Source organism: Blennius ocellaris (assembly GCF_963422515.1).
Source record: "Blennius ocellaris genome assembly, chromosome: 7".
Lineage (NCBI taxonomy): Eukaryota > Metazoa > Chordata > Actinopteri > Blenniiformes > Blenniidae > Blennius > Blennius ocellaris.
This window is the reverse complement of record NC_137656.1, coordinates 1109687-1134049: the sequence shown is the minus strand read 5'-3', so window position 1 is coordinate 1134049 and position 24363 is coordinate 1109687. Positions and strand designations below refer to the sequence as shown.

The window sequence follows — 24363 nt, the reverse complement described above, 5'->3', positions numbered from 1 at the left end:
TAGATTGTCATTCACATTAATTATAGCGGAGATTGCTCAAAAGACTACATTACCCAGAATGCCCCACTCCTACTGAGCATGCTCAAAGCGACACTATCGCTCACGTGATGTAAACACTTGCACGCTCGTGTTCACAAACTGCGCCCGTGCCTTTCAAACACACATTTAACGGGACTAACTATGTTACTCAAACACACATTTAACGGGACTAACTATGTTACTCAAACACACATTTAACGGGACTAACTATGTTACTCAAACACACATTTAACGGGACTAACTATGTTACTCAAACACACATTTAACGGGACTAACTATGTTACTCAAACACACAACACATCAAACCTATCGTGTTAATGTCAGCCGCCAAGTGCGCTAAATAACTAAGGTCTCAAAGTGATCATGAGACTCAACAATCAGAGCTTTGTAGCGCAGGAACCGGAGTCGGAGGCGGCGTGTCGAAAGACGGTGCCAACGGCGGCAGTTTTATTGACATTAAGCAGAGGGAATAAAGAACGGGAACGGAACGTGGCTCTCCACTCGCCGGCTGCTAACTAAGCTAACTAAGCTAAAAACACAACCGCCAGTGCACCAGTATAAACAGTCCCACCGGAACCCATCTACGTAACGTAGTTTCCGATGGGGAATTATGTAAAACTCACTACAGCTTGATGATAAATAGGTTGTTTTATGTGAACCTTTGCCTTTATACAGCATTTGATTTTGTTTTATTTTACAGGTAATAAGGGTTATTCTGTACATATGTGAGTCAAGTTTTGCATAAAGCTGACGAATATGTGGCTTCAGTGCAGCAACATTCTGTTATCACACTGCTGAACCCTAGGGGGCGATAATGCTCCGTTTAATAGTTACAATAAAATACGTAAAATACAACGAAGAAGAAGAAGAATAAGGAGACGGAGAAGAGAAGAAGAAAAAGTTGCGGATGGAAAAGAAGATGGAGAAGCATAAAGAAGAGAAGCAGCAGCTGTGGAGGCGGTTTGAAGCTCCACAGTTTCCTCGTAGTGTTGTCGAGTCTCCCGGAGGAAATATTTCATCTCCTGCAGCAACAATGAGTTCAGTTCAGGCTTTGAGAGAGTTTATCAACGAGCGACTCGCTGCTGCTGCTGAAGAAATATTCACCGTGTTTCAACAAACTATCGTCCAGTACGAGGAGGAGATTGTCCGGCAACGCAAACGTCTTCAACTCAGCGGGAAACCTGGAATCGTGTTCCACAGAACAGGTATGGAAACGTGAGAATGAACACGTGGATGTGGGCTGCCGTCAAGTGAGACCGCATTACATTTTTAACTGCGCTTTTATTATCCCATTTACGGTAAAACACAGGACGGGGTCCGGCCGCAATGCTGGAAGAAAATCCTTCAAAATTAAAGCCCTGAACACAACGGCAGACAGACACTGCCGTCAAAAGTGAGCCCGCACTCCAATTTAACAACGCTTTTATTAACGCCTTTACGGTAAAACATAAGACAGCGTACGGCCGCAATACTGGAAGGAAATCCTTCAAAATTAAAGCCCTGAAAGCAACGACAGAGAGACAGATGGTCTGATTTCAAAATGCAATAAAACGGAATCCTTCATAGGTTTACACCCAATTTCACTTCAGTGCAATACTAGACATGCTCCTTTGTTACTACAAGAAATATGAAAGAATATTACTGTAGAAATTTGGAGTAAAGTACTCTTAAACTTGGAGCAATTTAACGAAAATTATGGTCTCATCTGTTTTCAAATTGCAATAAAAAAAATCCTTCATAGGTTTATGCCCAATTCTACTTCAGGGCAATAGTAGGCATACTCCTTTACTACTACAAGCAATATCAAAGAATATTACTGACATTTGGAGAAAAGTACTCTTAAACTTGGATCTGTTGGTCGAAAATAATGATCTCTCGCCCGTTTTCAAAATGGAATGAAAAGGAATCCTTCATAGGTTTATGCCTAATTCCAATTCAGGGCAATACTAGACATACTCCTTTACTACTGCAAGTAATATCAAAGAATGGAGCAATTTAACTTTCCAAATTCCTACAGTAATATTCTTTCATATTTCTTGTAGTAACAAAGGAGTATGTCTAGTATTGCACTGAAGTGAAATTGGGTGTAAACCTATGAAGGATTCTGTTTTGTTGCATTTTGAAAATGGACTATCTGTCTGTCTGTCGTTGCTTTCAGGGCTTTAATTTTGAAGGATATCCTTCCAACGTTGCAGCTGTATGCTGTGTTGTTTTTTACCATAAAGGTGCTAATAAAAGCGCAGTTAAAATTGAGTGTGGGCTCACAGACGGCAGTGGATGACTGCCGGAGGATCGTTTCTTTATGGCGATCAAGCCAGCACGCAATGTCAAAAAACAAGTTTGCTGCTGTAAGCGCTCAAGTGTGCAGCATACTAATTCCGCCGACGGATTTCAAAATAAAAGCTCTAATCACTTCGCCTGGAATTGTTGTCAATTTCTATAAAGAGTAATTTATTCAAGCTAAAAAACTACCCATTAAAAGACAATTCAAATACTGCTTCCATGGAATCAAGCTATTGTTTTCAAAATATGTAGTCAAATATATTTTAACAGATGATTTTGCTCTTAAAAAAATGTATTTGGAAATCAGAATATAACTAAACACTCTTATTTCAAGATGGATTAAATCAGTAACTCACTCAAAATAAAATGCTATTGGAATTTTGAATGGAACGCCTGATTTTGAAGTGGAAAAACTAAAAAAAAACCAGTGTGAACCAGGTCAAACTGGAAACTTCCCACCAACATTTCAGACGTCGGAGAAGTTAATGATGCATCCACACTTTGTTCTCCTCTTATTTTTCAAAGCACACGGCGACTGTCACACTCTGGCTTTCTGAATGTTTGTATTTCAAACGCAGCCTGTCCCGTCTCGTCCATCCATCACTGTAAAACACTCGCCTCCATCACACCAGTGACTTTTGTCTGCTTTCCCTCCAGAGAGTCCACAGCGACACGCTGGTCAGCAGAAGACGAGCTCCAGTCTGCAGCAGGAGGAACATGAAGCTCCAGCCATTAAAGAGGAGGAGGGTCTGGTGGAGGACACCGTCACTGATGGTGAACGTGACGATTCCCTGGACTCCGTGAGAGACTGGACCAGCCAGAGACTCACTGCTGCTGCTGTGGAAATATTCACCCTGTTTCAACCCACCATGGTCCAGTACGAGGAGGAGATTCTCCATCAACACAAACTTCTGGAACTCATTTGGACGCCTCAGATCAAGCTGCACAGAACAGGTGTGTCAGAGTGTGAATGAACACATGAATGTGGCTGGTGGAGGACCTCCATCATTAGGACTGTTTGATTTATCCACCACAGACTGAAGCCGGATTTGTGTCTCTTGTGTTTTGAGCATTTTTCATCACCTTCATTCACCAAACACACTCGGTCTTCTTCTCCACTCTCTGCTTCAGCTCAACCCCACAGCGCCCCCTCTGGTGCGGGAGTGTAATCACAGCAACGGCACAGCATTACGCTTTAGTGAACACATGAGCTCGTTTCCCCAAAGAAACCTTCCTTCTGAACTCTACTGTCTTTAGTAGCCAGAACTTTCACAATGTCCGTCACTGTATAAAATGTATGTTCACCTCTATATTAGTTTCACAGCGTTTCTGTAATGATTGTAAACAATCTTACTGTGTGTGAATGCAACCAACATAATATAGCAATAACGAGCTTAAAGGGCCCAGATTCTAGAGGTTTTCAACAATTTCTCGTAGTTGACAGGAGTCCAACGACATTGTTTTGTTTTTAAAGCTGGAAGAAGTAGAAGTAATGTAACTAACCTGTAATCTGCTACTATTTTGTCCCTCCAGAGCTCCGACAGCATCATGACTGTGGGGAGGAGCAGCTCTTTAAACAGGAAACAGACTCCTGTGGAGAACAGCAAGAACCAGAACTTCCTCAGATCAAAGAGGAACCAGAACCTCCTCAGATCAAAGAGGAACCAGAATCTCCACAGATCAAAGAGGAACCAGAAGAACCAGAACCTCCTCAGATCAAAGAGGAACCAGAACCTCCTCAGATCAAAGAGGAACCAGAAGAAACAGAACCTCCTCAGATCAAAGAGCAACCAGAACCTCCTCAGATCAAAGAGGAACCAGAACCTGCACACATCAAAGTGGAACCAGAACCTCCACACATCAAAGAGGAATCAGAAGAACCAGAACCTCCACAGATCAAAGAGAAACCAGAAGAACCAGAACCTCCTCAGATCAAAGAGAAGCCAGAAGAACCAGAACCTCCTCAGATCAAAGAGGACCCAGAAGAACCAGAACCTCCTCAGATTGAGGAGCAGCAGGAACTCGGTCGCAGCCAGGAGGGAGAACAGCTTCTTCTGAAGGTTGAAGGTGGTTCCTTCAGGGTTCCTTCTATTGAGGAGCAAAGTTCCCTGAGTGAACCAGAAGAAGAACCGGACTCTGAGCAGCTCCTCTCTCATGACTCTGAAGTCCACCATGTGACTAAACATCTGGACTCGGAACCAACTAGAAATGTAGAGCTGAAGAAACTCATCATAGTTCTTGGTGACCGTGTGGACGAGGTTCCTGAGTCAGAGAACCAGGCTGAAGGTGAAAAGCTTCTTTGTGAGGAAACATCTGGTGAAATTGTCTGTAAGAAACGTAAATTAGGTAAGAAAATACTTTGTGAACTCTGTGGGAAAAGTTTCAGCCAACGCAGTGGTATGTTGGTCCACATGAGAATTCACACAGGTGAGAAGCCGTACTCTTGTGATGCATGTGGGAAAAGTTTCAGGCACAACAGGACTTTGTTGCGTCACAAGAGAACCCACACAGGTGAGAAGCCGTACTCTTGTGAAACATGTGGTAAACGTTTCAGCCAACGCAAGTGTATGTTGAGGCATATGAAAACTCACACAGATGAGAAGCCATACCCTTGTGATGAATGTGGGAAAAGTTTCAGCAAACAGAAGTATATGTTGGTCCACATGATTATTCACAGAGACAAGAAGCCGTATTCTTGTGAAACGTGTGGAAAAAGTTTCAGCCGTCAGAGTGATTTGTTGCATCACAAGAGAACCCACACAGGTGAGAAGCCGTATTCTTGTGAAACGTGTGGAAAAAGTTTCAGCCGTCAGAGTGATTTATTGGTTCACAAGAGAACCCACACAGGTGAGAAGCCGTATTCTTGTGACATATGTGGGAAAAGTTTCAGCAAACAGAGCAATGTGTTGGTTCACAAGGGAATCCATACAGGTGAGAAGCCGTATTCTTGTGAAACGTGTGGAAGAAGTTTCAGGGAGAGCAGGACTTTGTTGTGTCACAAGAGCGCCCACACAGGTGAGAAGCCGTATTCTTGTGAAATGTGTGAAAAAAGTTTCAGCCATCAGAGGGATTTATTGGTTCACAAGAGAACCCACACAGGTGAGAAGCCGTATCCTTGTAAAACATGTGGAAAAAGTTTCAGACAGAACAGTGGTTTGTTGCGTCACAAGAGAACCCACACAGGTGAGAAGCCGTATTCTTGTGAAACGTGTGGGAAAAGTTTCAGCCATCAGAGTAATTTGTTGCGTCACAAGAGAACCCACACAGGTGAGAAGCCGTATCCTTGTAAAACATGTGGAAAAAGTTTCAGCTTTCAGAGTAATTTGTTGCGTCACAAGATAACCCACAGATGAGAAGCAATATTCTTGTGAAATATGTGCAAAATGTTTCAGTCTCCGCAGGGCTTTGTTGGTTCACAAGAGAACCCACACATGTGAGAAGCCGTTCTCTTGTGACACATGTGGGAAAAGTTTCAGTCAGAGAGTTAATTTGTTGTGTCACAAGAGAATTCACACAGGTGAGAAGCCATATTCTTGTGAAACATGTGAGAACGGTTTCAGCTTTCAGAGTAATTTGTTGGTTCACAAGAGAACCCACACAGGTGAGAAGACATACGCTTGTGACACATGTGGGAAAAGTTTCAGTCAGAACAGGAATTTATTGGTTCACAAGAGAACCCACACAGGTGAGAAGCCTTATCCTTTTGAAAAATATGGAAAATGTTTCAGCTTTCAGAGTAATTTGTTGGTTCATAAGAGAACCCACACAGGTGAGAAGCCGTAATCTTGTGACACATGCGGGATAGACTTCCTCGCCGTCGTTCGTTGCTGCACCACATTCAAAGTGTCAAAGAGACGACGTCATGAACGACTCCACGGGAGGCCTCATTCAGGAAGTCCAGCTTGAGCCCAAAATCACAAGGTCTCATCCAGTTGAAAGGAAAAGTTGCTGCTTTGAACTCTGTTCAAACTTTGCTTCAGGAAATGTTTGTGTTTCTGGGGTTGTTTTGTTTTTTTTTGAAAAATGTGACATTAAATACGTTGATACGTTGTTTGTTTGAGGAATGAGTTTATTAAGCCCGTTTTGTTTGAGGAATGTAATCAGAGGTTTCGGACGACACTATTAATTGTGAACTGGTGAACTCCTTTTCTCAATTCAGCCTCCAGAACTGTTCTTTCTTCATTATACCTCGGACAATTTAATAAAAGATGTAAAGTGGCTCTTCAGGACGACATTGTCCACATCACCCTGTCTGGTGTTTCCCTCTGAAGTGTCCTTGTTCTGTTTGAATTCTGTTATCACACTCCTGAACCCTAGGGGGCGATAATGCTGCATTTAATAGTTGCCAGCCGCCTTGAAAATACAAGGGGGGAGGAGCGTCTGGAGAATTTCTGGAGACGCAGCAGGAGAACACGGGGAAATTTGACAGTCTGCAACGACAACGAAGTAAAATCGAGAGAAGGAGGTGTGGGTACGGTTGAACGGACCACTGACCGACGGCCTGTAATGTCCCGGAACGGTGGTTTGTACTCCGGTCCCAACAACTTCTCGGGTGGAGAAATGGACAGTGAGAGGGACAATGATGGAGTGGAGGCGAGTGGGAAAGATACGGGGGAATGGCAGGTGAAAAGGATGAAGAGTAAGGATAGATTAGGGGTAGGGTTAGGGGTAGGGGAGGTGGGCAGTGACAGCGTGGGAACTGGAATTCACAGTGAGAGAGCAAGGGGGCGGAAGGATGGCGTGGTCAATGTGGTGGTGAGGTTTGGGGGAGATTCTCTCCCAGAGGAGCCTTGCTATGTATGGTTCTAAGAGATACAGGGTGAGAGATTTTTGTACCAGAGCCAATGAGGGGCTTTAAATGCCAGGAGTATGGACACATTGCGAATGGGTGTAAAAGAAAGGCGGGGTTTGTGCGGTGCGGTGGCGAACATGGATATGGAGAATGTGAATAAAGCACAAAGGTGAAGCGGCGTAGCCGTGGAGGGAACCATAGCGCCGCCTACTGGGGGTGTGAGGTGTTGAAACGGGAGGTGGAGGTACAGCAGGAGAAGCAAAATAAAAGTAGTGAGTATTGTGGTTTCCACTGAATGAAGCCTGAGCTTGACGCTCTATCCATTCTCCTCTTCTTTATCCCAAAAAATCCAAACACGCAAAGTTTTATAGCAGTTTACCTCACAAAGAAAACAAACAAAAGGGTGGTAGAGAAAAAATGTCCAAAGGTGTTCCAAGTTACATAAGTTCTCCGTTAAATCCCGATAAGTGTCAGTCATCCAAGGAACGAGGGACACGAAAAGAAAAGGAGAGCGAGAGGTCAAAAGACCGTGCAGCTCCACCCTCCCCTGCCTGACCCCCTGTCACAGGTAACCCCCCCCAAACTCCACCCTCCCCGGACCATCAACCAAACAATTAAAGGTGCACAGCCACTTGAAAACAACAAAACAGTTAGCCATTCCCAAACCTTGCACATAAACACATAAATGAAACTTTTTTCCACTTAAATTAGTCACAAACGTTTTTAAATGATTAACTTATTACATTATTGCCCATATGAACTGAAGTACCTGTAAGTGCTCCTCCTAATTCCTTCCAAATTAAACAACTTAAATTGCTGCTGCTTTAGATTAACTTAAATTATTGATCTTTTTAACCAACATCAATGAACTGCACTTAGGCTCCTACAAGTATAATAGAGAGCAAATGGAAGCAAGTGATAGAAGAGATAAGAGATAAGAAGAAACGGTGGGTGAACGGGGTTAACCCTGAGATGCACACGTGGGGTCAAAAATGACCCCACGTGTTGTTATTCTTCAACATCTTTAAAATGGAAAGTTGTGATATATTCATATTCCAGGTATTCCTCATAAAGCATGTTTGTGACATGAGGCCATCTGCATTTTTATTTATTTTTTCATTAATTTCATTAATTGCACTTTTTGTATCACAACCCCACTCTTCCACAGGTGGGGTCAAAAATGACCCCAAGCAGTTCTGTATAAGACGACATCAGATGCGTAAGTGGGACTGTCAGAGTTGCTAAGAATTACGTTTCATAGAAGATTCCGTGGGAACTGCTTGTGGAAGAGCGGGGTCATGATACAAAAACTGCAATTTCTTCAAATTAATGAAAAAATAACTAAAAATGCAAATAGTCTCATGTCACCAACATGTTTTATGAGGAATACCTAGAATATTAAAATATTACAGCTCTTTTTTTTGTTTTTTTTAAAGATTTTGTAGAATAACAACCCAGTATATTGCAAAAATCGCATTGATTTGAATTGGGGTCATTTTTGACCCCACTTGTGGAAGAGTGTAGGAACTGCTAGGTTGTGCATCCAAGGGTTAATGTAGTGCTGGGAATGATATAGAGATGTACCACCAGTAGATGGCGGTAGTGCAACATCCATGGATGCAAACTGCCGTGAAACCAAACAGAAGAAGAAGCAGCAGCAGCAGCAGAAGAAGAAGAAGAAGAGCAGCTGACTCTGGTTTCCTGTTTACACCTCGTCCATTTGTCGGTTACGGTCCGCGGATCTTGTTTAAAGTAAACCCGAAGAAGCAGCAGGTCGACCACCCGGAGGGCGGCGGACCCCCCCCCCCCCCCCTCCCCGCCATGGACATCCAGAGCGAGACGAGCAGACTGCTGGACGAGGACGGAGCGGAGCCCCCGGGACCGCGGTCCGAGCGCGAGGCTTATCTGCGGTGAGTCCGAGCGGTAGAGCCCCCGGGGAGCCGGGCGGTCACACCGGCCGTGTGTCCGCCCGCCACCCCCTCTGGAAGCTCGGGTCTCGCCTTCACGGGTTCACGGTTGCAGCTTGTGGACCGTTCAAATTCAACTTTATTTACACGGCGACGCGTACAACACAAGTCATTTCTAGAAATCCCGCAAATTATGCGTTGGGCTGTTCTGACTTGTTCAGCGAAGCCACGAAAACCATAAAAAAAAAAAAAAAAGCAGCAGGTTGTCATGTGAGGCAGTGAAAGACTTCCTCATCGGACACGATATTCAAGTCCGTTCAGACACTTGTCAGCAGAAATGAGGAGCTTTGTGGTCACATTGCTGAAGACGCGTTCTTGTCTCGCGCCATGTGGCTGCAGATACAGTTTTAGATCAATGCAATCATGTTCACACAAGAAAACTCATTTCTAGTGAGTTCATACCGCTATCTCGTGTGGTTTCCCAGTTATAGGTGAAGAGTTAGGGGTTGACTTTGACCTTTGAGGTCACCGGGCGAAATATCTGGATGGAATCGTCAAAATAAAGCAGAAGGCAGGAGGAGTGTATTCATAGTATTGGCTGAATTCTGTCTGATCTTTATGCTGTCGGTCGGTTCCGTTACGTGGAATTATTATTAAAAGCCACCCACCTGGATCGGACTACCCTCTGTGCCTGGAGACTCGTAGAATTCTGCCGCTGACCTCTTCTCTCTCTCTTCCCGTCCCGTCTCCCCAGCAAAGTGACGAACGGCAACTTGTACCTGGCCACGTTCGCGTCCGTCCTCGGCCCCCTGAGCTTCGGCTTCGTGCTCGGCTACAGCTCTCCCGCCATCCCCGACCTCACCCGGACCGGCGACCTCCGGCTGACCGACGCGCAGGCTTCCTGGTTCGGGGTTGGTCGGCCGCCGTAAAATCCCATCGCTTCGATTCGCTTCCCTTTACGTCGCCGCAAATCCTTTACAACAGAGTTTTTCAACCACTGCGCCGCGGCACGCTGATGTTTCCGTGAGATCTCGTCAGGTGTGCCGTGGGAAATTATCCAATTTCACTTTTTTTTTTCTAAAAAAACATTTGCTCTCACAGCGACAGTGTGTTGCAGAGTAATCATGTATAAATACTCTTCACCACTAGAGGGCAGCACAGAACTTTGCCGGTGAAATGTAAAGTGACAGACGTCAGTGTGGTTCATCTCCACCTCCTGCTACCATCTTGTATCAAAGTACTGTGTCAGTGACAGTGATGGAGAAGTTTTTGAAAACCAGGATCTCAGCTCTTCATCCATCAGGTCCAGGTTTCACACTGAGGGAGGCACTATTAAAAAAAGTACTTTTTCTGTATTTACTTGATTCCTGTTGATAAAACTTTGATGAGAAAGACTTTATATTGTTAATAGAGGCTACAGAGTTTAAAATGTTAACGTTTTCGGGTGGTGGTGGTGGTGGTGTGACTCCAGAGTTTCCCAAAGAAAAAAGTGTTCCTCGGTTCAAAGATGGTTGAAAAGCACTGGTTTAGAAAAGCCGTCTTCCAGCGGCGGCCAAGTGAGTAAAACGGCGGCGTTGGACCCTTTGCTTTTTGTCTCGCCAGTCCATCGTGACGGTGGGGGCGGCGGCCGGCGGGCTGCTGGGCGGCTGGATGGTGGAGAAGATCGGCAGGAAGTTGAGCCTCATGTTTTGCTCGCTGCCCTTCGTCTTCGGCTTCACCGTCGTCATCGCCGCGCAGAACTTCTGGATGCTGCTGGCGGGCCGGGCGCTCACCGGCCTCGCCAGCGGCGTCACGTCGCTGGTGGTGCCGGTGAGCCGCCGCCGCCGCCGCCGACACTCTCGTCACTCAGACGCCCTCCTGTTCTCTCTGCTTTGCTGAGTTGACCGCTTTTCAAAATAAGAGGCCCTGATGAACTTCTCTCTCTCGCTCTCTCGCTCTCTTGCTCTCGCTCTCTCCCCCCCTCGCTCTCTCTCTCTCCCTCCCCCTCCCTGTCTCTCTCTCTTGCTCTCGCTCCCCCCTCTCTCGCTCTCTCTCTCTCTCTCTCCCTCTCCCCCCTCCCCCTATCTCTCTCTCTCCCCCTCTCCCCCCCCTCTCTCTCTCTCTCTCTCTCTCTCCCCCTCTCGCTCTCTCTCTCCCTCCCCCTCTCTCTCTCTCTCTCTCTCTCTCCCTCCCTGTCTCTCTCTCTCGCTCTCGCTCCCCCCTCTCTCGCTCTCTCTCTCTCTCTCCCTCTCTCTCTCTCTCTCTCTCCCCCTCCCCCTATCTCTCTCTCTCCCCCTCTCTCCCCCTCTCTCTCTCCCCCTCTCTCTCTCTCTCTCTCTCTCTCCCCCTCTCGCTCTCTCTCTCTCTCCCTCTCTCTCTCGCTCTCCCCCTTCTATCGCTCTCTCTCTCTCCCTCTCCCCCTTCCCCCCTCTCTCTCTCTCTCTCCCCCTCTCTCTCTCTTCCCCCCCCTCTCTCTCTCTCCCCCCTCTCTCCCCTCTCTCTCTCCCCCTCTCTCTCTCTCGCTCTCTCTCCCCCTCTCTCTCTCTTTCTCTCTCTCTCTCGCTCTCTCGCTCTCCCCCCCCCCCCCCCCCCTCTCTCTCTCTCTCAGCTTTATATCTCAGAGATGGCCCATGAGAAGGTCCGTGGAACGTTGGGCTCCTGTGTGCAGCTCATGGTGGTGCTCGGCATCATGGGAGTCTATCTTGCAGGTACGTCGACATGCTGACCCCCGGCCAGTCGAAGCCCACGGGGGTGAAGCCTTTCAAAATAAAAGTAACCGCGTCTTCTTGTTTCGTGAGGAAGACGTTGTTTTACAACCCGCAGACGTAAAACCGCACTAAAACCAGTGTTTTTTTATTTTATTTTGTCTTTTGTTTTTTTTTTTCTACCGACATAAGTCTAAGAAGAGGCGCCGTCGCTCATCCAGGTTAAATTAGATAAGTGAGTGATGACTTGTCGACGTAGCCATCAGATGACTAACCTGCTTAGTTTCCTGCAATTCCTGTTTTCCTATGAAACCCCGGTCGTCTGCACACGTCCTGCTTCTGTTTGCGTCTGGAGGCGCGTCGGCAGGTTTCACGGAACTTCTCTCGGGACAAACGGAATAAAATAGTTTGTTACCGTTTCCTTTTCCTGACCTGCTACTGACCTCAGGTTGCCTTTTGACAGGATACATGCAAACATTTGTACATTTCATACTTTGCTGGAGAGAGGAGTTTATTACTGCCTCATATAACGTCAACAATAATAATAATAATAATAATAAAGCAAAAGCGTTCATGAATTGTGCTTCAATACTTGTTTTCTCAGTTTGTGTTCTACGTTACTGGACTGTCATGCATCAGTTTTGAGTCTTTTTATTGATGTGCTGTCGTCACTGAATAATAATATTTAATGTACGATGCTACAATACATTTTTTGGTCTAAAACTAGTCATTAATTCTCTAGTTTTCTCTCGTACAGATACAAATGAGGATAACTGGAGAACTTCAAGCTAGGGAAGAAAACTCTAAGCTGATGCACCTGCAACACAAAATGTAGCATTTAAAAAAATCAGTTATTTCTCTGATCGTGATTTTAATATAACATGAAACTATTTTTGTTTAACAAAATATGTTTCACTGGGTGCAGGACTAGTGTAACCCATGGTCACTAGTCCGCTCCACTCGTGGGGGAAAAAGAATTAATATCCCTCCCTGTATGTGTATATATATATATATAATATATATTCCCAATATAAATGCAAGTTTAGTTTCCCACCAGATCCCGACAGGGATTCAGTTTGTCTCCTGGTGCTCAGGTCTGTTCCTGGACTGGCGCTGGCTGGCCGTCTGCAGCTCCGTCCCGCCGACGCTGCTGCTGGTCTGCATGTGCTTCATGCCGGAAACGCCCCGCTTCCTGCTGTCGCGGGGGAAGAAGCGCGAGGCGGAGGAGGCGCTGCGCTTCCTGCGAGGACCCGACGCCCCCATCGAGTGGGAGTGGAACCGGATCGAGGAAGCCTGCAGCGAGCAGGTGAGCCCCGAGGCGTCCCGAGACGCCACGCTGACGCTACGCGGCGGCGCCAAGGTGCTACGCGGCGGCGCCAAGGTGCTCCGCGGCACCCCGACGCGGTGCCCCCGACGCTATGCGGCGCCCCCGTGCTCCGTGGTGCCCTGCGGCGCCCCCGATGCTATGCGGCGCCCCCGTGCTCCGTGGTGCCCTGCGGCGCCCCCGACGCTATGCGGCGCCCCCGTGCTCCGTGGTGCCCTGTGGCGCCCCCGATGCTATGCGGCGCCCCCGTGCTCCGTGGTGCCCTGCGGCGCCCCCGACGCTATGCGGCGCCCCCGTGCTCCGTGGCACCCCCGACGCTCCGCGGCGCCCTCGGTGCTCCGTGGCGCCCCCGGTGCTCCGAGGCGCCAAGGTGCTCCGTGGCACCCCCGACGCTCCGCGGTGCCCTCGGTGGTCCGTGGCGCCCCCGGTGCTCCGTGGCGCCAAGCTGCTCTGCGGCGCCCCCGGTGCTCCGCGGTGCCCCCAACGCTCCGCAGTGCTCCGCGGCGCCCCCGGTGCTCCGCGGCGCCCCCGGTGGTCCGTGGCGCCCCCGGTGCTCCGCGGCACCCTCGGTGGTCCGTGGCGCTCCCGACGCTCCGCGGCGCCCCCAACGCTCCGCGGCGCCCCCAACGTTCCGCGGCGCCCCCCGGTGCTCCGAGCCGAAGGGTCTTGGTTGTGTTGTGAGCTGGCGTGTGGCGCCCGGATCAACCTTCTCCCGTTTGATCTCAAGAGCTCCAGTTTCCACGTGAAGGACCTGCGCGACCCCGGCGTCTACAAGCCGCTGCTGATCGGCGTCATGATGATGGTGTTTCAGCAGATGACGGGGATCAACGCCATCATGTTCTACGCCGAAAACATCTTCCAACAGGCGCATTTCAAGGTGAGACAAGACGGTCGCTTTGGGACCGGCGCCCGGACGTTTCATTGAAAGTGGTTTTATTTTAAGATTGTAGGCATTGGTCAATTCCAAAGACACAAGCGTTTGTCTCTCCAGGAGAGCGACCTGGCTTCGGTGATCGTGGGTCTGATTCAGGTGGTTTTCACCGCCGTGGCGGCGCTGGTCATGGACAAGGCTGGACGCAAAGTCCTTCTCGTCATATCGGGTATCGAGCAACTTCTGGATCCTTCCTCCGTCTCGTCACGAAACCATTTGAAGATCCTGACACGGTGTTCTTCTGTCTGAATGTGCTCCACCAGGTGTCGCCATGAGCGTCAGCACCACGGCGTTCGGGGTTTATTTCTACATGGCGGAGGCACAGAGGGAAGCGGCTGAAGGGTCTCATGCCGACCTGGCCTGGCTCGCCCTGCTGAGCATGGCCGTCTTCATCACCGGTGAGGTCACACACGGCGCCGAGACGGAACCAAACTGTATATTACAGAAGAGTGTTGGGGCCACTGGAGGGGGAAAAATATTTTTCTCATGCACTTTGAGAGAAAAAAGTCAAAAATCAATGTCATGATATTTTTAGGGCCACTGAAGGGAAAAAAAATCAGAGGTAAGAAAAGAATCCTCATGCATTTTCTTTTCTTTACTTTTCTTTTATTCTTAATTTTCTTTTTTAGTTAAATTAAATTTTATTGTATTTAATTTGTCTTAATTAAATTTTTTTATTTAATTAAATTTTATTCTATTTAATTTTACTCTTGATTTTATTTTTTATTTAATTTTATTTTATTCGATTTAATTTTTGTCTTAATTTTATTTTTTTATTTAATTACATTTTATTCTATTTAATTTTTGTCTTAATTTTATTTTATTTTATTAAATGTTATTCTATTTAATTTTAGTCTTAATTTTATTTTTTTATTACATTTTAGTCTATTTTATTTCTTTATTCTATTTCATTTTATTTTTACAAACAGGAGCCGTCTGTCTCCTCTGGTCCGTCCCTCATCGTTTGCCCATGGATGCCGAATTAATCCCATTAAATCACATAATTGTGACTATATAAGGATGCGCACTGCTTCTGAACACCAGATTTTACAACTGATTTACTTCTTTAATAATACATTTTATAAAAAGCACTGTTTATGAGCGGAAGCAAAGTGCCTGCAGTGCGTTTTGTAGAAACACTCACGTGTTTGCTGTTTAGACTTTCTTTCAAAGTGCATGATGACATGAAATCTTGATATAGTATTGAATTTTGACTCTTCTCTCAAAGTGCATGAGGATTTTTTAATTTTTTTTTTAACCAATATTTTTTTCTTCATTGGCTCTAATGCTGTGAAGAATTGAGTTAAAAAAAATTATAAATCTAAGTATTTCTGTGATGTTTTTGTGCTGCTTGTTGCTTGATTCATGTCCTCACTTTGTGGACTGAGGACGTTTGCTGCCATCATAATGGCTTAAGATTTAGATGGAAAACTTCTCTACACTTTACTTTCTTATGAGCTTAAGAGGAGCAACAGGTTTGAATTAGTCAAAGAATAATCGCTTTTTCACTGCATTTCTGAAATGACTTTTTATCTCCTGAACAAAATCCTGTGAACCACACAGAGTACCGCGTTGTCAAATATCAAAATACCTCATTTTATTCAACTGTTTGAAGCTTTTCGGCTTTGGGTTACGTATTTCTGAACCATTTTTCCACCCAGAAAGCTGAAATCGATTCACCTTCGACAAGCTCCACCGGTCCCTCGTCCTTCTTCTGCAGGTGACGAAGTGTTAATAACTGCTGTGGCGTCATGTTCAGGTTTCGCCCTCGGCTGGGGTCCGATCCCGTGGCTCGTCATGTCGGAGATCTTCCCGGTGAAAGCGAGGGGCTTTGCCAGCGCCGTGTGCGTCCTCACTAACTGGAGCATGGCCTTCCTGGTCACCAAAACCTTCCAGGACATGATGGTGAGAAAACAACCGTGTCAATTTACGGAAAAGACCCAAGTTGGATTGTTCTTATTGTCATTATATATTGTTACTGCGCATAGTCACTCGTGTTTGTGCACCTGATCAGTCGACGGACAATAAAAACAACGTTTTCCTGCAGACTGTCACGACTCCCGTCCACATTCTCCTGGGACTTCATACTTTTATTTTGAAGGGCACTGTCATAACGTTCAAACTTGATGGTCTGTCCATAAGCATGTGTGCATGTGTTAATGATGTAAATGCCTGTGGTTTCATTTCAAGAACCAACACCGCCACCTTGTGGCCTGACATGCTAACTACATCATTTTCAGAATGTTGCCACTTAAAGCAGGGACGTCAAACTGATTTCAGTTGAGGGGCCACATCAACCTGATCTGACCTCTGACCTCTGGAGGCCCAACAAGTCAAACATAACATTAAACTGCAGATACGGACAAATGTCAAAGTCTTTCCTTCTTTTGATCCTTTTGTAACTGCAAGAATTTGCCAGTCTATTCTGAAATATACATATTAAAGGAAATCAGATATTATTATATTTGCAACAAAAAAAAAAACAAAAACCCCTCAGTCAGCTGTGTCTGGATATCGTACTTCTATTCAGGATTAAAACAATTTGTCACCATCTGGAAATTGTTTCGCGTTTACGTGTCTAAAGTATCACTTCACATAAATTGGACTCATTGTTTTATTGTGAAAGGCGTTGCGTTATGTGACCTCCACAGACGCATTAATGTCGGGGGTCAAATTCTGACCGAGGGCAGTTTTGAATGTCATTTTTGACAATCTAGAGTTTTTAGATCAGCCTCTAGTCAGTTTTCATTTTTATACTTTAAAAAAATCAAATAAAAAATCACATGGCGGGCCGGATTAGATCCTCTGGCGTGCCGCTTCTGGCCCCCGGGCCTCATGTTTGACACCCCTGACTTAAAAGAAGAAAAAAAAAAAAAAAACACCCAATGCATTTTCAGGTGAAGTCCTTTTATTTGTCACAACCAATAAGATGTGCCGTGAAATGTTTTTACTACTTGTTCCACACCGAATCGACAATTTCAGTACCAGGAGAAGCAGATTTAAAGCACACACTAACGTTAATGTATAATAATGAATATTGAAGCACACCAGTATGCATAAATAAACAAGGTGGATGTACGAGCCGAAGCGTCGAGTCGGCGTCATCACTCACACGCCCATCTGATGTGTTCCCAGAACGTTCTGACCAGCGCAGGAACCTTCTGGCTCTTCGCCAGCCTCTGCATCGCCAACGTCGTCTTCACCATCGCCTTCGTCCCCGAAACCAAAGGCAAGACCCTGGAGCAGATCGAAGCCACTTTCAGGGGGACGGCGGGTCCCTGAAGACGCCACGTCGTTGTGACACGGAGACACTTTAATCAGTTTTTTTATTTTTTTATTAACTCTGTTGACTCGGCTCGCCGTAGTGCGTTAATACTTTAATTTACGACCTTTCAGTTTGATCGTATTTCTCTTGTGTCAAATCCAACGCAGTCGCCTCGGGGGGCGTTTACAGAGAGAAGGAGACTCGTGATTCTCACGTCACACATTTCTTCTTCCAGGGAACGTTACGAAACTGGAATGAGTTTCATATTACAAACACGTTCAGAGCAAACCAGAGCTTCACAAAGGTTATATATATATATATATATATATACACATAACCTGTTACTACTGACTGTCGAGGTTCTCATGTTTTACTGCCATTTAACAGCTTCCCTCCGCCAGATCAGATCTTTTCCCTTTTTTAGAAGACTAAAATGAAGGAAGCTGCTGCAAACGGGACGAAAAGACACTGCGCCTGTCACTCAAGGCCCGATTTTAGTCTGTTTTTAAAACCAGCTTCGATTCCACGTCGAGACGCTGAAATGTGAGAATGTGACGCACCGGCAGACGTCGCGGGTGTCGATCACACGTGACCGTCGAGTCAAATGAAAAGTAGGTCACAGATGTGAACTATTGACACAAACTCACTGACCTCTGTCTCTACTATGATAGTTCGCCGTTTGTATTGATGCAGTTTTACAAAAAAAGGTGATATTTTGCTGCAGCAACGGTTTTTGCGATGTTTACAAGTTGTTTTTAAATGGAAAACAGGTGATTTGTATTACAATGTTCTCAGCCATTTTTCTTATTTTGTTTAAGTGGTCAAATAGATTACCGGCGATCGTTGTTGAAACGATATGGATCGTCGGCAATTATCTCACTAATTTCATAGATTTGAAATGTGGAATGACCTGAAAACGTCTCAGGATGACATATAGTGGACTTGAGGTACTTTGTATTGGGTCACAACTGCTAGTGCCAAAGAAATTATCACATGTTTGAGCTTTGTGAAATGGATCTTTGGGAGAATTTCACGTTTTGGGGAAACTGGTCACTCTGGAGTCTCTTCTGTACGACTTCCAAGTGGTTTTTAGATTATTTGAATGCCTTTGGAATTCTACACTAAAATCTTTCACATCTTTTTTTTAATGAGTAAATGAACTTTTTTTTATGATGTTTTAACACTATGGTTGCAAACATTTAAATATAAATTATATTTCTTCCTCAGCAGATTTTATTAATATCTTGATTGCAATTCTTGATAGACTGGCTACTTGAAAAAGGTTTATTGATATTGAAATATGACTTATAAACTTTATTTTCTTCATAAATATCATTCCAATAATTACAGTTGTGATTCAGTTTGAATTCAGAATACTGTATCTGACTTTATCATCATTGTGTCAAATGTTTTGCATGTGCTTCCTCCTCCGTCTGGATAAAACATTATTTGAATATAGAGAAATGATCTGACATTGTGAATATAAAATCCAGACTTCTTTGGTCAAGATGTTTTCACGTTTACTGATTTTCCTTGAACTTGTGTGGGCATGTGAATAAAAGGGGGGAAATAAATACAATGAAACCACTTCTCAGTGTAACTGATTTCTATTAGATGGGTCTTTATTAATGATGATCTTTAAGTGAAGATAATAATGAAATCGGTTGTCTTATTTAGATGAGTTGGACACTATACATATAAAGAATGGGTCTTAATGTACCAGCAGGGTTGAGGTTCTATCCAGGGCTTGACATTGAGAAGATGGAGTCTTATTAATACCTGGGAGTATTAATAAGTAATGAACTGACATGGACCAATAAAACACACACCTAAACATTTTTGCACCGTCAAAGAAAACTGAAACACTAAAGAATACATATATATATATATTATTATTTTTTTTTTGTCAAAGTAGTTCTCAATAAATACGGAACAATCGGTTAAAAACGCATTTTTCAGATTTTATTTCACATTTGGAGGGCCCTCTTACGACACTTCCTGTCCGTGACCCTGACAACGGAAGCAACAGTTGCGGTGTCCCCTCGTTCGTCGTCCGGCGGCTCCCTCGCCTCTTGCCGCCGTCTCGGTGTCCCCTTGTTAGTCGTCCGGGTCCCACCGCCGCGCTGCTGCCTTGCAGGTCGGCTCGCAGAGCTCCGGGGATGCTGCCCGTCGCAGCGATGGATCACAAAAGCCGCGGAGTGTCGGGCAGAGTTTGAGACAAAGGAGCGAGTTTTCCCGGAGCGCCGCGTTAAGTTTGTGGATGTCAGTGCGGCAGGATGAAGCTGCTGAAGCCCAGCTGGGTGAGCCACAACGGTAAGCTGTGCCGGAATCTGTGGACCAAGTTGGGCTTTTGTTGTCGGGAGGGGGAGCCTCGGTAAAGATGGCGTTGTGCTTTAGCGATCGACACTTGTTAGAGACGTGTGTTGCTCCGGAGCCACGCGTCAATCCAGTCCGATGTTCTGCTGCTGTTCGGGATCAACTCACACTTATTGTCCGTAAACTGAGCTAGCAGGCTAGTTAGCCACCGCTGGCTACCCCCCCCACCTCTCAACGTTCGCCCCAAATCCCCCCCCCCCCAAAAAAAAAAAAAAAAAACAAGTAACTTCTACCAAACCTGCCAAGTTATTCTTTGAAGTAACGTTTGAGTAACTTCTGAGTAAACCTACCAAGCAAACTTAGCACACGCTGCAAAGTATTGACGTGTATAAGCTACTATACCACGACAAAACCCTGCGAAGTAACTTGAGCCAAACATACGAAGTAGAATCTGCCAATCGTGCCAAATAACGTTTACTAACCTGTGAAATAACGTCTAGTGAACCTGCCAGAACAAACGTCTAGTGAACCTGCAAAGCAACAACTTCTATACCTGCAAAATAACGTCTACTAAACCTGCCAAATAACTTCTACTATACTTACAAAATAACATCTACTAACCTGTAAAAAAAAACCTTCTACTAAACCTGCAAAATAACTTCTATACCTGCAAAATAACTTCTACTAAACCTGCAAATTAACAACTACTATACTTACAAAATAACGTCTACTAACCTGCAAAATAACTTCTATACCTGTAAAATAACTTCTACTATACTTACAAAATAACGTCTACTAACCTGTAAAAAAAACCTTCTACTAAACCTGCAAAATAACTTCTATACCTGCAAAATAACTTCTACTAAACCTGCAAATTAACAACTACTATACTTACAAAATAACGTCTACTAACCTGCAAAATAACTTCTATACCTGTAAAATAACTTCTACTATACTTACAAAATAACAACTACTATACTTACAAAATAACGTCTACTAACCTGTAAAAAAAAACTTCTATACCTGCAAAATAACTTCTACTAAACCTGCAAATTAACAACTACTATACTTGCAAAACAACGTCTACTAACCTGTAAAAAAAAAAATCTTCTACTAAACCTGCAAAATAACAACTTCTATACTTGTGAAATAATGTCTACTAACCTGTAAAAAAAAACGTCTTCTATACTTGTGAAATAACGTCTACTAACCTGTGAAACAATAGCTTCTCCTAAACCTGTGAAATAACTTCTGCCAAACCCAGAAGCTCCACTTTATGACATCACAACAGGAATATTACCATTTTATGAATACTTTGGTATATAAACGTCAACAGACAGACTTTCTGCAGAACGAAACTTTAGAGGTTGAGAATTTGTGGAAAAAGCAGAATGGGAAGTCGTTTTACTTTGATGTTCGAGGACGGAAAGAGAGGAAGGCGGAGAGCAACAAGCACATTGTCGTAACAAAGTCGTAATTCCACCTGCTGCAGCCGTGATGGAGGCCCAGACCACAGACCTCCAGTCCCACCGTCACAGATCCTGCAGGACGGTAGACACAGATTAAATTCTCGGCGTCACTCTTGAGTCAACGTGTTTCTGATTTTAGCGACATTCCAGGTGTCCCCTGCAGGACGGTCTCACGTCTCATTAAAAATGTCTCCGGGCTGCTCCTGTTCGGTGTTGACGTGTCGTTTGCCTTGTCTCTGGCAGGCAAACCCATATTTTCTGTGGACATCCACCCCGACGGGACCAAGTTTGCGACCGGTGGACAAGGTAAGAGGATTTGACCGACAAAGCTTCAACGATCACATAAAACATCCAGCAAAGTGAAGGTGTTACTGCCCGTGGGAGCCAGTGGGATTCAAACCCCCAACCTCCAGGTCCTGTCTCTGCTCCTCAAACTGAACTTCACACAAACTCGCCAAAATAACACGCGAGGACCAACGTCGGACTTTCTACCGACACCGCTTTTTTTAAATTATTTTTTTAGGGACGAGTACGAGTATCACCCTTTAGCTACTTGCTGATGTCCGGTGCTGATTTGACCGCGTGTTGACGCTGCTGCCGCGGGGATATATATCGTCGTCTTATTATCGCGTTATCAACCGAGCCTTCAAACCTGTCGTACATGTCATGACTGCATTCAATGCGGTGACGATACCTGGTGTTTTGCGATGGCTATACTGCCGATCTGTTGACGTTGTAACCTTCTAATAAATAAGGTTTCACGATAATGTGATCGTACCTTCCATGTTGAAATGTTCCCGTTCCGTTCACGTCCTCTCTGGTCATCGTTGATATAAAAAGGAGCTAAGACGGTTGGAAGCGCGCGACCGTGTCTTCCGCTCTGCGGAATGAATGTGAAGGAAAGACTGTGACGTAAAAACACCCACAGCGACGTGTCGCTCTGTGTTTGAAGGGGAGGATTCTGGGAAGGTGATGATCTGGAACATGGCCCCGGTCCTCAGAGAGGAGGATGAGAAGAATGAGAACGTTCCCAAGATGCTCTGCCAGATGGACAATCACCTGGGTAACCTCAGCTGGAGTCTCCTGGAACACACTTCATGTCTTCTGAGTGACAGACTGACAGAGATTGTGTTTTCATGTGTGTGTGTGTGTGTGTGTGTGTGTGTGTGTGTCTGTGTGTCTGTGTCTGTGCGTGTGTGTGTGTGTGTGTGTGTGGGTCTGTGTCTGTCTGTGTCTGTGTCTGTGTCTGTGTCTGTGTCTGTGCGTGTGCACGCGCGTGTGTGTCTGTGTGTGTGTGTCTGTGCGTGTGTGTGTGTGTGCGTGTGTGTGTGTGTCTGTGCGTGTGTGTGCGCGTGTGTGCGTGTGTGTGTGTCTGTGTGCGCGCGTGTGTCTGTGTGTGTGTGTGTGTGTGTGTGTGCGCGTGTGTGTGTCTGTGTGTGTCTGTCTGTGCGTGTGTGTGTGTCTGTGTGTGTGTGTGTGTGTGTCTGTGCGTGTGTGCGCGTGTGTGTGTGTGTGTCTGTGTGTGTTGTGTGTGTGTGTGTGTGTGTGTGTGTGTGTCTGTGTGTGTCTGTGTGTGTCTGTGTGTGTGTGTGTGTCTGTGTCTGTGTCTGTGCGTGTGCACGCGCGTGTGTGTCTGTGTGTGTGTGTCTGTGCGTGTGTGTGTGTGTCTGTGTGTGTCTGCGTGTGTGTGCGCGTGTGTGTGTGTGTGTGTGTGTGTGTGTCTGTGTGCGCGCGTGTGTGTGTGTGTGTCTGTGTGCGCGCGTGTGTGTGTGTGTGTGTGTGTGTGCGCGTGTGTGTGTCTGTGTGTGTCTGTCTGTGCGTGTGTGTGTGTCTGTGCGTGTGTGCGCGTGTGTGTGTGTGTGTGTCTGTGTGTGCGTGTCTGTGTGTGCGTGTGTGTGTGTGTGTGTGTGTGTCTGTGCATGTGTGTGTGCGTGTGCGTGCGTGCGTGTGTGTGTCTGTGCGTGTGTGTGCGTGTGTGTGTGCGTGTGTGTTTGCAGCCTGTGTGAACTGCGTGCGCTGGTCCAACAACGGCCTGTACCTGGCCTCAGGAGGAGACGACAAGCTGGTCATGGTGTGGAAGAGAGCAGCGTAAGCGCACGCACACACACACACACACACACACACACACACACACACACACACACAAGAAGTTTGTCAGAGATAAAGTCCCCCCTGCTGTGACTCCGTTATGTTGTCCAGAGTTAAAAATGTTGATTATTATGTGGAAAGCAAAACAAAAAAAAATTGCTAAGTGACGTTCAAAGTAATTTTGTTGCACAAACCGTTTTGCCAGAGGAGAAAGTCAAATTTTCAGAACGTGGTTGAAACAGAAACGTCCGTCTGCTCATGGAGTCAAACTGTGGAACTCTTTAAAGTGTGGAATTTAAATGTTGTTCGAGTGTTTACCAATTTAAGAAAATGTACAAAGAGAAAATTCTGAGAGACGATGAAGAAAATTGAAAATAGTTGACTGCAACTGTAGAACTGTGAGACAAAAGGAGGTTGTTGTTGTTGTTGTTGTTGTTATGTTGTGTGACCTGGTGAGGAGTCGGGGGGGGGGGGGGGGGGGGGGGGGCGATGGGGAATCAATTGATTTGATTTTGTTGTGAAGTTGCTAATAGGAACAGAAAACACAAGATCAATCTTCTCTCTGTTCCTTTTTGTTCACGTATGGATGTATATATATATATACATATATATTGTGAAACGGCGTGACATAACATGAACAAATAAATAAATAAATAACAAATTATTTCCTGAATCGGCAGTAAGTGAGTGTGTGTCCCTGCAGGTTCATCGGGCCGAGCACGGTGTTCGGCTCCAGCAGCAAGCTGGCCAACGTGGAGCAGTGGAGGTGTGTCACCATCCTGAGGAACCACACTGGAGGTCTGAGACACACACACACACACACACACACACACACACACACACACACACACACACACACACACTCCCTCGTGACGTCCCCTCCTCGTGTCGTAGACGTGATGGACGTGGCGTGGTCGCCTCACGACGTGTGGCTGGCCTCCTGCAGCGTGGACAACACCATCGTCATCTGGAACGCTCGCAAGTTCCCAGGTACGGCCCCCCTTTTTTTTGGGTTGACCGCGGTCAGTGGAGCCTGGCCCGGGTGATGGACCGCTGGTGTGTGTGTGTGTGTGTGTGATCAGAGATGGTGACCTGTCTGCGAGGACACACGGGGCTGGTTAAAGGCCTGACCTGGGACCCGGTGGGTAAATACCTGGCTTCCCAGGCTGACGACCACAGCCTCAAAGTGTGGAGGACCGTGGACTGGCAGATGGAGGCAAATATCACCAAACCCTTCAGCGAGGTACGACGGCGCTTGGCCACTT

The 24363-nt window shown here is 45.8% G+C and overlaps 2 protein-coding genes across 2 annotated transcripts in view; both read left to right on the top strand.

Annotated features, from left to right (window-relative positions):
- The first annotated feature begins 8824 nt into the window (after positions 1-8824).
- On the top strand, positions 8825-18786 carry slc2a8 (solute carrier family 2 member 8). The gene is made up of 10 exons (XM_080499616.1): positions 8825-9024; positions 9776-9932; positions 10624-10830; positions 11609-11708; positions 12800-13011; positions 13757-13906; positions 14021-14129; positions 14224-14358; positions 15720-15865; positions 17096-18786. The coding sequence occupies exons 1-10, from the start codon at positions 8936-8938 to the stop codon at positions 17240-17242; spliced, it is 1452 nt and encodes a 483-aa protein (XP_080355742.1). The 5' UTR covers positions 8825-8935; the 3' UTR covers positions 17243-18786.
- Positions 18787-19351: 565 nt separating this feature from the next.
- hira (histone cell cycle regulator a) overlaps positions 19352-24363 on the top strand; it is a 15935-nt gene continuing 10923 nt past the window's right edge. Inside the window, 7 exon segments of the mRNA XM_080498909.1 lie at positions 19352-19538; positions 21254-21316; positions 21963-22073; positions 23008-23098; positions 23802-23896; positions 23993-24088; positions 24181-24341. Coding sequence (XP_080355035.1) covers positions 19502-19538; positions 21254-21316; positions 21963-22073; positions 23008-23098; positions 23802-23896; positions 23993-24088; positions 24181-24341 — 654 coding nt within the window. The 5' untranslated portion in view covers positions 19352-19501.